The sequence below is a fragment of the Mesoplodon bidens genome (genome assembly GCF_964165515.1).
Source record: "Mesoplodon bidens genome assembly, chromosome: 1".
In the NCBI taxonomy this organism is placed as follows: Eukaryota; Metazoa; Chordata; class Mammalia; order Artiodactyla; family Ziphiidae; genus Mesoplodon; species Mesoplodon bidens.
This window is the reverse complement of record NC_138176.1, coordinates 10,085,480-10,098,939: the sequence shown is the minus strand read 5'-3', so window position 1 is coordinate 10,098,939 and position 13,460 is coordinate 10,085,480. Positions and strand designations below refer to the sequence as shown.

Genomic DNA, 13,460 nt, shown 5'->3' with positions numbered 1-13,460 from the left:
AACTTTTGTATTGGCCGTATATTGCTTTTAAATTTTAAAAATACACCTAATTAAAACTATATAGAATTGAGAAACACAGCCTAAATATGGCATGTGATAAGCTATTTTACAATAACTGGATAGTTGATGATCTATAGCAAGTCCATGACTCTGAGCCACATTCCCCCAAGTTTCCTGCATGTTCACAGTTTTTCTTTACACACTGTACAGCAAAGTAAGTTCAAGCTGAGACACATATGGGTATGAAGGTAATTCAGCTCCCAGGAATTTTATATGTAGGTCATATGCAGAAATTCCACAGCTGAATAGAATTGATTTTGGGATTATGCCTCACAGTACCACCCACTGAATGTAAAGAATCAAGTTAACTTTTGGTCACGAATAGCTCTTTATTTCAAAGCTTGGCTTTGCCCATTTTTGCCTTTCTCCTGAACATCTAAGGATCCCCAGAAGTGTTCAGGACCTCTTTGTAAAATACACAGAGCTCATCCAAATACTCTATCATGGTTTATATTTATTTAAAATGTTCTGAGTTTCCTGCATTGTAGACAATTATGAATTAGTTTCCCTATTTCCCGGTTCACTACTGACCAGCATGGAAAGCCTCATATTGAATGTGTGAGGTTTTCTGCACTAAGTTTTGCAGAGAGGAGGGCACATGTCATGGTTACAGGAGGGGTGGGATTGGGGGGTGTCTCTTCACGGAGAGGAACGAGATGCACGAGGATGGTGTGTGTTGTGGCCTTTGGTGGGGAGAGGTGTGGAGTGATTCTGCCTGGGCTGTGGCTCTGTCCTTGGCATCCATGAGAACTGATAAAACAATAAACATTTTCATTGTTGGCAGCGTCGGGCACGGAGGTTCCTGCTCCACTTCTGAAGGTGCTGCCAGCCGGTATCCCTGCATCACATCCCCAGAGGTGACTGAGCCAAGGAAGCACCCACGGGAAGCCAGGGGCCAAGAAGATTCTCCACTGCCCAGCCCACCAGAGCCCTGGGAGCAGGGGAGTCCCTTGGCCTCCGTGCCCTTTGCCGAGGGCGCCCCGGAAGGTTGCTTGGCAAGCCCAGCAGAGGAACCTGAAGATTGTCCCCTGGCTCAACACCCGCAGAGGGAACCTTCCCCAAATGCCCCAGGATACGCCCCAGCAGCCTTTGTCCCTGGGATGGACAGCTCTACTCAGCGCAGGGTGGTTGCAGTCGCCCCCAGCGCCGGAAGAGAGACAGGACCGAGGGAAGAAGAGTGGCAGAAACTGTCTTCCTCCAGCTCCATTGACCAGTTGCCGGGGATTTCAGCAGCTGCTCCTCGAGAGCCGATGGAGGTGCAGCTGTGTGGAGAGGATGGCTGGCCTGGTGGCTTTGAGTCCCAAGGGAAAGAGGCTGCAGGTGGCTTTCCCCTGCCAGAGTCTGGGCGGGGAGCCCCCATGGTCCCTGCTGCAGCCCAACCAGGCCAAGAGAGCTCAGCCAGCCTGGAAGAGTCCCCCGCAAAACCCGAGAACCCGACCCCGCAAGATCCAGCCCCTAAATGCCAAGTGGAGGGGCCGCCTCAGGACTTCACCGATGACTTGGGAGTGCTCAGGGCCTGCCCTCCCAGCGGGAGTGCTCCAGGGGTGACCCAAGTAGCCGAAGCGAAGGTCGCTGCCCAGGAAAGCTGCCCGCGGCAAGTGGGAGCGCATCCGCCACCCACAGAGCTGCCCTGGGAATCACTGGGTCCTGCCCTGGCACTGGGGGCCAAGGCCTCTTGGGAGGAGACTCTGGATGCCCCTGATGCTCGGGGTCACTCGCAGACAGGGAGGCATGGAGCCGAGCCCCGTCAGGCCGTCTGTGTGATGGCAGGTGACCAGCCCGAGGGGGGCCTGCTTGTGAGCCCCGAGCCTGCCCCACACGCAGCGACAGAGGAAACGGACCCAGCTTCAAGCCTCACTTCACAGCCAGCTGCTCGGGCCTCTGCTGCTGCAGAACAGCCCAGAGAGATGATTTCCGGCGCTGAGAGGCCTGTTCTTGCAGATCTGGCTAAAGGGCGGGCAGAAGCGGGGTTGGCAGGACAGGAGAAGCGCGCATCGGACCTCGGGGCAGAGGGAGCGGGTCCAGACGGCGGCCCCGGAGAGGTTCCTGTTCCTTCACCCCCGGAGGAGAGGGAAGCGCTCTGGAAAAGGGAGCAAAGCCACGAGCTCCAGCAAGGGCTCCTGCCTCTTTCCCCTCCCGATGCATCAGTGGAAAGTGCCAGAAGGTCACTGGGGCCAAAGGATGAAGCCAAAGCCCCTGAAGGTCCAGCTGTGGCTAAGGAAAGCAGACTACCTGGGGCCGACCCTAGAGGACAGGAAGCAGCCCCAGAGCCACCTGAGGGTGCAGATCCTGGGAACCTTCAGGGAGAGCACCCCGAAGCCTGTGGCTGCAAGCCTGACCCAAAGGGGGAAATGGATGAGCTTTCACAGCTAACTGGCGATGTGGTGGGCAACAGCCTTCCCAGCGTGGCCTCAGCACAGCCGCTCAAAAAGGAGGCCCCCGGGCACGTGGACAGACCCGGCTCTCCATCAGAAGATGCAGCTTGGAGCTCGGCGCCCTGCGGGATGATGGAAGAAACCCAAGTGGTCCATGCATCTGCTTCACTGCACCAGCTCCACGAGCAGGATCCCATCCCACCCTCTGGGCTGGATGGAGCCGGTAAACACGTTTTTCCCGAGGGAGCTGTGTGGCAGGGGCCAGGACTGCAGACCAAGTATCCTGACACCTTTCAGGATGTGGGGGGATTGGGAAGAATGGCCCCTCTTCCTGCTTTAGAATCAGAGAAATCGGATTTCCTGTCAACTCCTGCTACAGAGGTCGTCCCCAAAGCCCAGGAGGCGGAGGGCAAATCTGAAATAAAGACGAGGAGCCACCCATCCGCGCAGAAGCCCGGCAGCTGTGATGGGGAGGGCTTGCCGACACCACCGCATGCCCATGGGCTGGGGCGTGATGCAGCTGGACAGGAAGTCCACACCGATGGGCTACCTCCTGCTGAGGAGGAGAACTTGGCAGTGGACCGTGGGCTCACGGCCCTCAGCCTGGAGCAAGATCGGCAGGAAAACCTGTCCTGCCCGGGGGACAGTGGGATACGAGTAGCTGCATCTGAGAGGCCCTCACTGTATTCTGAGAACCGTCTCCAGCAGTCCCAAATGGACCCAGAAGCATCCATCTCTGAAACGCTCAGGGAGAAGTCCCAACAGTGCGAAAGCGAGAAAGAGACTTACCCAGGTGATGCAGAGTTTAAGAACCTGGGTGCAGATTCTCCCCAAATCCACATACCTATGGAACCTCGGGAAGATGTGAGCTTGCCCACTCATGGAGCAAAGGAACAGGCTTCTGAATCAGAACTTCAAAGTGAGCTCCCCAAGGGCAGTCTGTCTGATGCTCCAAGTTCAGCTCCCGGGCACACAGTTCCGGAGAATCGTACGACAGAGCAGTCGGAGTTGTCTGCACCAAAGAGACCGGAGTTGCCTGCACCAGGGGGGAATGGGCAAGAGGGAGAAGGCAGTGGCAGTCAGCTGTCTGGGGGCCCACCTCCTGCAGTAGACACCTTACAAGACTCTTCTCTTGCACGTAGCTTGAGCAGAAAGGAAAGTTGCTATGCTGGACAGGGGCCAAACAAGCCCCAGCAGGAGCTGGTTGATGGGCGGAAAGCTGGCAGCCAGCATGAAGAGGCATGTCTCGGGGATGCAGGCATTTCGGAAGCAGCTGACGCTTGGCCCCCGCTCCAGGACTTGGGGAAGACAGAGAAGGCAAGTGGGAACACAGTGGGGGCCCCGCCTTGTCGGCCTGATTCAGTAGCTCTCCTGAAGGCAGCTCTCTGCCCACCAGCTCCAGCACCTGCCGGCTCCAGACTCACACCCACCCAGGAGGCCCCAGAGAGAGAGGTCGGTGATGAAACCCAGGAGGACAGGCGGCAATCGGGGTTAGCCCCCCAGAAGGAAATGGAACGTCCCACTGCCACGGATGCAGAGGCCCAAAAGCTTCTTGAAAGTTTCCCATCAGCCGAGGATGAAGGTGCGCGTGGTGGCACTCCTGAGATTGGTGGGAATGCTGACAGAGGAGACCTGGGGACACAGCGGGCTCCGGGGGAGCCAGGAGGAGCTGCTCGGAGTGCTGGCTTCCTGCCAACACAGCAGTGCCCCTCCCCTGGGGAGGAAGCTTCTACCTGTGCCCTAGGTGAGCCCTGCCAAGCTGAGCAGCCCTCCGCCAGCTGCCAGGATGCCTTGCTGCCAGCCAGAGAGCTGGGTGGGATTCCCAGGAGCGTGCTGGATATTTCTGCAGCCCAGGCTGTCCCTGACCCAAAGAGGCTCCTGTCGTCCAGGCCACCAGAAGAGGCTGCCCCTGACACTCCTTACCTGCATACGGAGGGTGCTGCCAGGAAAGGGGCAGGAGACAGTGGCGTGAAAGCTGTTTCACCTCAAGGCCTCAGAGCTCCTGGTGAAAGCCCTTGTCCCACACGGGAGCCCCTGCTTGTCTTGGAAAACGCCTCCTCCACGACGGTACCGTGTGGCTCCCCTGCCTCCCTCTGGCAACCAGGAGCTGCAGGTGAGGAAACCTCTGCCGTGCCAGCCAGCAGCGGAAGCCCCCAAGCTGGGACCTTTGAGGGACCTGCGGACTCCGTGCCCTACCTGGACAGGGTGCCACTTCTGGCCAAGGGAAAGCAGACCACAGAGGAACAGAAAGGGTCAGGAACTCCCGGGGCAAGTGCCAAGCCCAGTGAACTTTCAGCAGACCTTGCCAGTGAGGAGAGCACAGCAGGTGATGCAGCAAGGGAGAGAGAGCGCAGTGGGGAGAGGATGGTAGACCCTTCCAAGGACCCCAGGAAGGGAGCATCAGCTGGTGTAGACGCAGGCTCCAGGCAGACCAGTATGATCGCTGGGCTCCCTGACTTCAGGGAGCACATCACCAAGATCTTTGAGAAGTCTGTACTTGGAGCCCTGACCGCCGATCGGCCCCAGAGCACACTGGGAGAAAAGGCAGGAGCTGGGAAGAGTGTGATGGGCAAGGACCTCGCCACGCCAAGCCCAGAGAAGCTTCCAGATGGGACTCAAGGAGTGGCCATCGCCCCTCTCCCCACCACTTCTGCCGGACTCTGGATACAGTCAAAGGAGAAGAGGCAAGAGCTGACTGTAGAGGCTGAGATTTCTCGTCTGGGTCCCCAGGATCCAGCTCCGGAAAAGCTGCCGGGGCCGGCACGGCCAGCTGCAGAGCAGAGCCTGCCAGGTGCCAGTGTGGGGAAGGAAATGAGTGGGCCTCCACAGATGCTGACAGAAAGCAAGAAGCCAGAGGGGGCTGAGGAAGGCTGGCCGGAGCTTGAGAGCCAGGCCCACTCACAGCAAGAAAGCAGCCAGCCGGAATCAGCTTCGGGTCTGTCTTCACAGGTGACTTCTCCAGAGATTCCCAATGCTGACTTGCAGGTGGCTCCCCAGAGCCATGGAGAAGGGGACGCAGTTCAAGACGACAGAATTCCTTCTGGAAAACAGCACCAGGAAACATCTAGCCGAGACAGTCAACCCAGAGAAGATGGTGGCCAGGGCTTTTCTCACCCAGGGGCTCTGGGTGACATGTCAGTGTCCACCTCTGCCCAGGGAGCATCATCTCCCCATGGGGATGTTCCGACTGTGGCCGAGGCCATCAGTGAGGCCTGTACCCCAGACACACTTAGGGGTGAGAGGAGGCATGGAGGTGCTGCTGGGATCTCAGAAACACAGAACGCCCTGGGCACCCAGAGCACCCTGGAGCCACCAGCTGGGGAAGTGGCGGATACTCCCCTGGAGCCCGGCTTGGGAGCAGAAGCTGCTAGGGAAGCAGAGGGTGACGTCGCTTTGAGCACAGCTGAGGCCGGGGCACGTGTGTCTGCCCACCTGCCTGAAGCAGGTACTACGAGAATGTTCTCTGGTGTGGCTTGTGCCTTGGCTCTGCCAGGAAGCCGTGGGGACCCCAGCTGCTGTGAAGGGTCTCTGAGGATGGAAGCTGCAGCCGCCCCGAGCGGGGACAGCCCGGCCGGGCACCCGCAGGCTGAGGGGCAGCCTGGGCCTGAGCCCCCCGCTCCTGCTGGGGAAGGGAAGGTGCGTGTCTACTCACCTGCAGAACCTGACGAGATTCGGGACCTGGAACTGCAAAGCCTGGATGCAGAAGCGCTCAACGCCGAGAGGTACTTAACAAGAATACATTCCTATGGGAATAGGGGGTCAGCCTCAAAACTGGTTCCCAATTGGTTTTAAAAAGTCAGTCAAAGAGATGGGTGGTTTGAAGAAGGTGAATTTTCCATATCTAATTGTTTAAATTTACCTGCTCACAATCTCTGGATGTGCTGTAATTCTGAAAAATGTGAGAAGTGGTTTGGAGGCATGGGAGCTGTCTGTTTAATGTGTCTTATTCCTTGTCTTGTGTTCTTTTAATTCTTCTAACTGAAACTGTTCGCAAAGCCTGAAATGTTTACAGGCTGGCAGCGCACTATAAGGTCATAGGTTATGGTCAATCAGAAGTTTTTCTGGAGTCCAAATACATCTATTTTTTTTTTTTTTTTTTTTTTTTTTTTTTTTTTTTGCTGTACGCGGGCCTCTCACTGCCGTGGCCTCTCCCGTTGCGGAGCACAGGCTCCGGACACACAGGCTCCGCGGCCATGGCTCGCGGGCCCAGCCGCTCCGCGGCATGTGGGATCTTCCGGGATAGGGGCACGAACCCGTGTCCCCTGCATCGGCAGGCGGACTCTCAACCACTGCGCCACCAGGGAAGCCCTAAATACATCTACTTTTGAATCTGGATTTATTTATGCAGAGTTATGCAGAGAGACCTAAATGGCCCCAAGGCATCTCAAAGCCACTTGCTGCCCGAAGCTAATTTTTTCTAGAGATTTTGGTGAAGTAGACACTTAAAGCTTTAATTGGGAAATGGGCTTTTCAATAGGACATGAAGAAAAATACCTTTTTAAATACTTATTGCTTCTTTTACCTTATCCCAGAAAAAGCGCTGGGTCCAGCCCATCCACCCTACCTTTGGTTCCTGAGAAGGATGCTCCAAATGTCATGGATGAGGTCATTTCAGACGAGACCAGAAGTGCGGGAGGAGCAGAAAGGTCAGTGAAAAGGTAGCAGCCTTTGGAGAACCATGGGACGTGCCTTTGGCAGAGACATGCTGGATGTTTTGCAAAGGGGGGTACTGCTAATACGTGAGTCTTTATCTAAGAAAGAAACACCTAGTCACTCCCGTTCTTTGTACAGGTAAAGCAGTGCCTAAGATAACTACGAGCTCCATCGCCGTAAAAGGAATTGAGCCAGCTGCTTTCCCATCTGAGCTTATCTTTGTTTTCCTTAACAGCTTTATTGAGATGTAATTCACAAAGCATATAATTTGCTCGTTTCAGGTGTACAGTTCAGTGGCTTTTAATATACTCACAGAGTTGTGCAATTATCCCTACAGTCAATTTTAGAACATGGTCATCCCCCCTCCCAAAGAAACCCTGCGCCCCTTAGACAGCACACCTCATGTCTCCCAACCCCCTGAGCCCGACACCTCCTAATCTTGTTCATTACCTTTTGAGGCAAATGGGCTCAACTTTGTTTTAATCTCAAGCAGGAATGCCTAATCACCAGCAGCAGTCACACCCCTCTAAAGATGAGAGGGGGACAAATGATAGATGCAAGTGTGAATCCCAGACCTTCACACTTTGCAGCGTACCTGCCTGTTCTTTTCCTAAGTGAACTGCCACCCTGTTGCGCACAGCAGCTGCTGGGAAATTTCATCCTTTGGGGGAGAGGGAGATACTGTGGCAAAGACACATTCTGACCAAGCTGTGCAGCATCCTTCGATCTCTGGCTATTCCAGAGCTCTCCGTGGGTATGTGTGTGTGTATGTGTATGTGTGTGCAGGCACACACGTGTGTGAGCGGGGCGGGGTTGGACTTTAAACTAGTACCTGTGGCTGGCCAGTGTAGCCTACCAAACAGCTGCAGGCGTTTTGTAAATGATTTGTTGCATATTCTGCACATGCTGTAAGAATGCATGATCACCTGTTTTTCGAGCCTGAGCACTTCCACCGACACCCAGCTGCCTTTCCTGCCCTTCCAGGGCGACTCTCATAACTCTGGGCCAGTGAGATACGGACGCTGCTGCCGAGACAGATGCAGTTTTAATCTGCATCGGACACTTGTCTCCACTTCTGACTTAGCACAAAATTCCCTGCAGCCCCTGCTCGTATGTATTTTTGACATTCCCAGTTAAAGTGTAGGAAAAAATGTCTAACTGGAAAATCCTCCCCTCCCCTTCCCTCCCCTCCCCATAAATGTCATATTAGCTCCTTCTTCAGTCCCTGGATGTTTTATCACCTTCTTGGAGAACAAGAAGATCTCAGGACCAGGCATATAGTCGTAGTTCAATAAGTATTTCATGGCTCTTTGTTTTAATCACTTTAAATTCTAAAATTATAATCTCTAAATTCATATAAGAAAATTCGTAAGGTATAGAAAAGTATAGAGAAAAAGAGAAGAATCCACAACCACACCAACTAACGATGACTAGTGTTTATTATGTTAGTATCGCTTCATCCACTGTTTCTTCCTGTTTAAATTCTGAGTCCTTGTTTTCTGCTGCCATCAGAACTCTTTGCAAACATAAATCTTAGTGGCTGAAGTTGTGTGATTTATCACAGTTTACAGAGCAGTAGACATTTACATTATAATGGGTGTTCTGTGCACTTGGCTCTTGTTGAGGATTTGTCCGGTGGTAGACTTCTAGATGCTTGAGTTGTGCTGTCCAATTTGGCGGCCACTGGTCACATGTGAATGGAGGTGTGCTGTAAGGGTAAAACACACCCCAGAGGTTGAAGATTTAGTGTGAAGAAAGGAACACAGGGAATTCCCTGGCGGTCCAGCGGTTAGGACTCTGCGCTTTGAACTCGGATCTCACAAGCCGTGCAGTGCGGCCAAAAAAAAAGAATACAAAATACATCGTTAATAATTTTTATATTGTTATATGTTAAAATGATAATATTTAGGATGTACTTGGTTAGAATATGTTACTGAAATTAATTTCACATTTTTTTCTTGTTTTTAATGCGGCTATCAACCTTTTAAAATGACCTATGTAGCTTTTGCATTCCGGGCTTGCATTTGTGGCGCATGGTCTACTTCTATTTAGATCACTGGGCTCCAGAACCTGCTTTGCCCTGGTCCTTGAAGGAAATGAGGATGGGAAAGGGCTGACCTTTCCTGTGCTTTGGGTTCTTAGGAAAAAGGGCTGCCACTCTCCCATTGGCTGAGGATTTCCAGAAAGAATTCTGAATGGACCCTCCCCTCCAGCTTGCCAGGTGGGGTGACCTCTGTCTCCCCTCCCTCGAGGGGAATTACAGGGGCAGCAGCACCTGACTAAATGGACCCCAACAGATTCCACTTTATTCTTAGTAGACAGTCAAAGGCCTCTGGAAGGTATAGACCAGCTCTGTCCAATAGAAATAGAACATAACATAGCACAGGGAGATCAGCTCGGTGCTTTGTGACCACCTAGAGGGGTGGGGTAGGGAGGGTGGGAGGGAGGGAGGCGCAAGAGGGAGGGGATATGGGGATGTATGTTTATGTATAGCTGAGTCACTTTGTTATGCAGCAGAAACTAACACACCATTGTAAAACAATTATACTCCAATAAAGATGTTAAAAAAAAAAAAAGAAATAGAACGTAAGCCATAAATGTAATCCTAAATTTTCTAGTAGCCACATTCAAAACTAAATAGAAACAGGTAAAATTAATTTCAATAATACATTTTATGTAACCCAATATAACACAAATATTATCATTTCAACATGCAATCAATATATAAATTATTAAGCTGATATCCTACATTCTTGCTTTCATATGAAGTCTTTGCAAGCTGGGCTGTATTTTGTACCCACAGTGCATCTCAGTTTGGACCGGCCACACTCCAAGCCCTCAACAGTTCCACAGGGTGAGTAGCTGCCCTCTGGAACACCCCAGCTCCTCACAGAGCTCTCACAGCTATCGAATGATCCAGAAGGCCAAGCCTTCCCACTGTGACCCTCATCTCTCAGCCCAGCAACTTCATTCCTACTTTAACACAAAAGTAGGGAATGCTTCTTTGCCTTGGGGGTAGGCTCAGTAGCTCTGGTGGACCTTTCGCCAGGAGGGAGCTGTGCCGTGGACCTGGGCAGCCCTCAGACAAAGTCCAGCCAAGGTCAGAGGTGCGCGTCCTGGGAACAGGGGGTGTTGCACGTGAAGGTGAATTTTGGCAGCGGTCTGGGGGAGGTTGGGTGGCCACACTGAGGCAGACGCTGCCAGGAGCTAGGGTGGTGGTGAAGTTTGGGTTCACACCCAGCTGTGCACCTTACAGGTTACATACCTAGCCTCGGTTTGCCAATCTGTAGAATGGGGAGGTCACAACTATACTTGCCTCGCTGAGTTGCAGTGAGGGCTGAGATAACTGATCAAATGCAATTCCAGTGCATTCCAGCCCCTGGCAGGGGTTAGGTTTCCTATTACGGTTCTGTGGGACGGGCTTTTCTCCTGCAGTGAACTGAGTGGTAACTGTTCGTCTTCTTGAGGTTGAGGTTCCAGCCTGGCCATCTTTCTTTTCCAGGGCTGACTTCCTTGTCTGCTAAAATGTCTTCATGGCTGAAGAGAGCGAACTCTTTCTTACCCCCTACTGTGTAGCCCACAACGATCTGCTTCAAGTTAAAAAATTTTGAGATCTTGTTTTATTGTAAAACTTTATGTGTATCTTTTATTGTGTACCATGTTGTATTGTATTTCCACATAAAAATAATGCTTTGAGTTGCCACGAGAAGAGCAAAGCAAGTCCAAACCATATTTTCCACTCTCTTGGTTATCAGGTGATGTGCTTCTGTTGAATATATTGAATTTTGAGATTCTGCTCACTTGAATGGGGCTGATACCACAGATCAGATTCAATATCTAAGAAACGTCTCTTTTCTGTCTTGGTGACAGGATAGTTTAATAACCCAATCTCATATCCAGGTAGATGCCGGGGAGCACATATATTTTGCTGCTTAATTCCCCATCTTTTGATGTCAAATTGGCCCTGCTGGTGGATGTGCTGTGGGTATCTTGTGGCTTTGCTCACCTCCACCCAAGGGGTACATGTACACCCAACTCCAAGAAATAGGAGTCTGTTGACAGACGGCTTGGCTGTGGAGTTCTATATACAGCGACTGTCTTCAGTGGATGGAAAGTCTAGAATTTGGCATTTTGCTTTCACACCACTGGTGGTCAGATGTGCGGTTCTGAATCCATTGTGGACATCACCAAGCTTGTTTTTGCTGAATATTTATTTATAAATTTATTTATTTTATTTATTTATTTTTGGCTGCGTTGGGTCTTCGTTGCTGCATGTGGGCTTTCTCTAGTTGCAGCGAGCGGGGGCTACTCTTCGTTGTGGTGCGCGGGCTTCTTACTGCAGCGGCTTCTCTTGTTGCGGAGCACGGGCTCTAGGCACGCGGGCTTCAGTAGTTGTGGCTCGCGGGCTCTAGAGCGCAGGCTCAGTAGTTGTGGCGCACGGGCTAAGTTGCTCCGCGGCATGTGGGATCTTCCCAGACCAGGGCTCGAACCTGTGTCCCCTGCATTGGCAGGCAGATTCTAAACCACTGCGCCACGAGGGAAGCCCTGAATATTTATTTAAAGGGATCTCTTTTTTTTTCCATTTGGGGAAATGGTTGGAAAGGTATCATTTTCAATTACTCGTGCCTTTGAGAGAATTAAATTATTCCCAGGTGCTTTGGGTCTGTGCGTACACCTAGGCTAACCCACGAAGGGCTGTTGGGCTGAGGCGTTGAGGGGGAGAAGGAGGAAGCAGCGAGGGGCAGCCGGCATCTTGTCCAGGAAGCCCCGGCTGGATCTAAAGGCAGGGCTGGAGCGACTTCCTGCCCCTCCTCCCACTGGGTCTGTTTCTTCCTTCTCTCTCCTCCTCCTTCTACAATTACCAGCTGTGACACCATGTTTTTGAGTTTCAGAATAAGGTGTTGAGGAGGGCTACAGCTGTATAAATTAAGGAAAAGAAAAGAAGCTACCAAGCCTAGGTCTCTTAGCAGATAAAGCCAGGATGACAGATCTCCGTCCCCACCTCCATCCTTCTGGGTTTGATTTTTAGATTACATTGCTTGGATTATTTTAAACTTCCTTTTGAGAAGTATTGGGCTATTACAGGGCTATTACAGAGCTACAATGCTGACACTTCTTTCCCTCGGAGCAATTTTCTTCCCCAAAGGGAGACAATGGAGTACGATGGAGGGTTTCTATCCCAGAGACCTCTTACTGGCTGTGTGATGCCGTGGAGAAGCTGCTTAACTTTTCAATCCTGTTTCCATATCTATAAAATGGGAAAAATAAGACTTCCCTGTTAGGGTTGGAATTAAGATTAAAATGGAATGTTTCCAAAGCCACCTAGTATAATGCCTGATATATGGTAAGTGTAAAATACAAATGGTAACCACTATTATCATTTTAAACATCTTTATTCAAAAACATCCTGGGAATTAAGCAAACAAAGAAAATACCCAAGGTCTCCAAATGATATAGTAACAGACCCCACAGGAATGGGGAGACCTGAGGCTGGATGAGTCTTTTTCCAGCCGGTTGACCTCTCTATGCCTCTGCTTCTGTCATATGCGAGCTCTACTAACCCTGCTTCTGTCATATGCGAGCTCTACTAACCCTGCTCGGCTCACAGGAGCTTGTTACATGGTTCAAAAGTACCTCAGAACTAACGACTCTACAGATGACGTGGATTTACATTACGTTCCACAGCTTCAGTCATTGTGAACCATCGTATTGTAAAAGTCAAAGACCTTTAAAAATGTAGGCTTTATGTTCTGAAGCTTTTGTGTTCCCTAATTAAAACAAATTTTTTTAGAGGTGACTCTGTCCTTGGGAATAATGCCAAGTCACTTTGGAAAGCTGGATTATGAGGCACCCACACCAAAGGTGGCAGCCGCCCTGAAGGCAAGGGGCTGGTTCCCTCCCTCCAGGTGCCTGTGACGGGAATGCCACTACTTTGGTCTAGCCCTTCTGGGTTTCTGAGCCCCGCAGCCCTGAGGCCTCTGCTATGCCACATCTGGATCTGATTCAGGAAGAGCCACTTAAGAATCCCAGGCCAGTTTCAGGGCAAGGTGGTGATTTTCCAAATGAATGTGTCCAAACTCATCCGCCTCTCTTCCTGGAACCTCTCATTACTGCCACTGTTTTAGACCAGGATGCAGGTTCGTTTCAGTAGGTGTGACTGAGAAATGGGTATTTTAGACTCTAGCTGGATATCCATCCGGAAGGAAGCTTGGGCGCATTCTTGTCAAGCCTCGGAATAGGGATGGGACGGACGAGGGAGCTACCTGACAGCAGAACTAGAATCAGATTCTGGCCCCTGACGATATGCTTCCCCTTGATGCCTGAGCTGAACCGAGGACCTGCCCCAGGGCATGGGGCCATTCTTCCCGGCAA

The 13,460-nt window shown here is 51.6% G+C and overlaps 1 protein-coding gene across 1 annotated transcript in view; it reads left to right on the top strand.

Moving 5' to 3' along the window:
* TACC2 (transforming acidic coiled-coil containing protein 2) overlaps positions 1–13,460 on the top strand; it is a 181,780-nt gene that overhangs the window by 35,924 nt on the left and 132,396 nt on the right. Inside the window, exons 3-4 of the mRNA XM_081243718.1 lie at positions 845–6,157; positions 6,968–7,081. Coding sequence (XP_081099844.1) covers positions 845–6,157; positions 6,968–7,081 — 5,427 coding nt within the window. The remainder of the gene's footprint in view (positions 1–844; positions 6,158–6,967; positions 7,082–13,460) is intronic.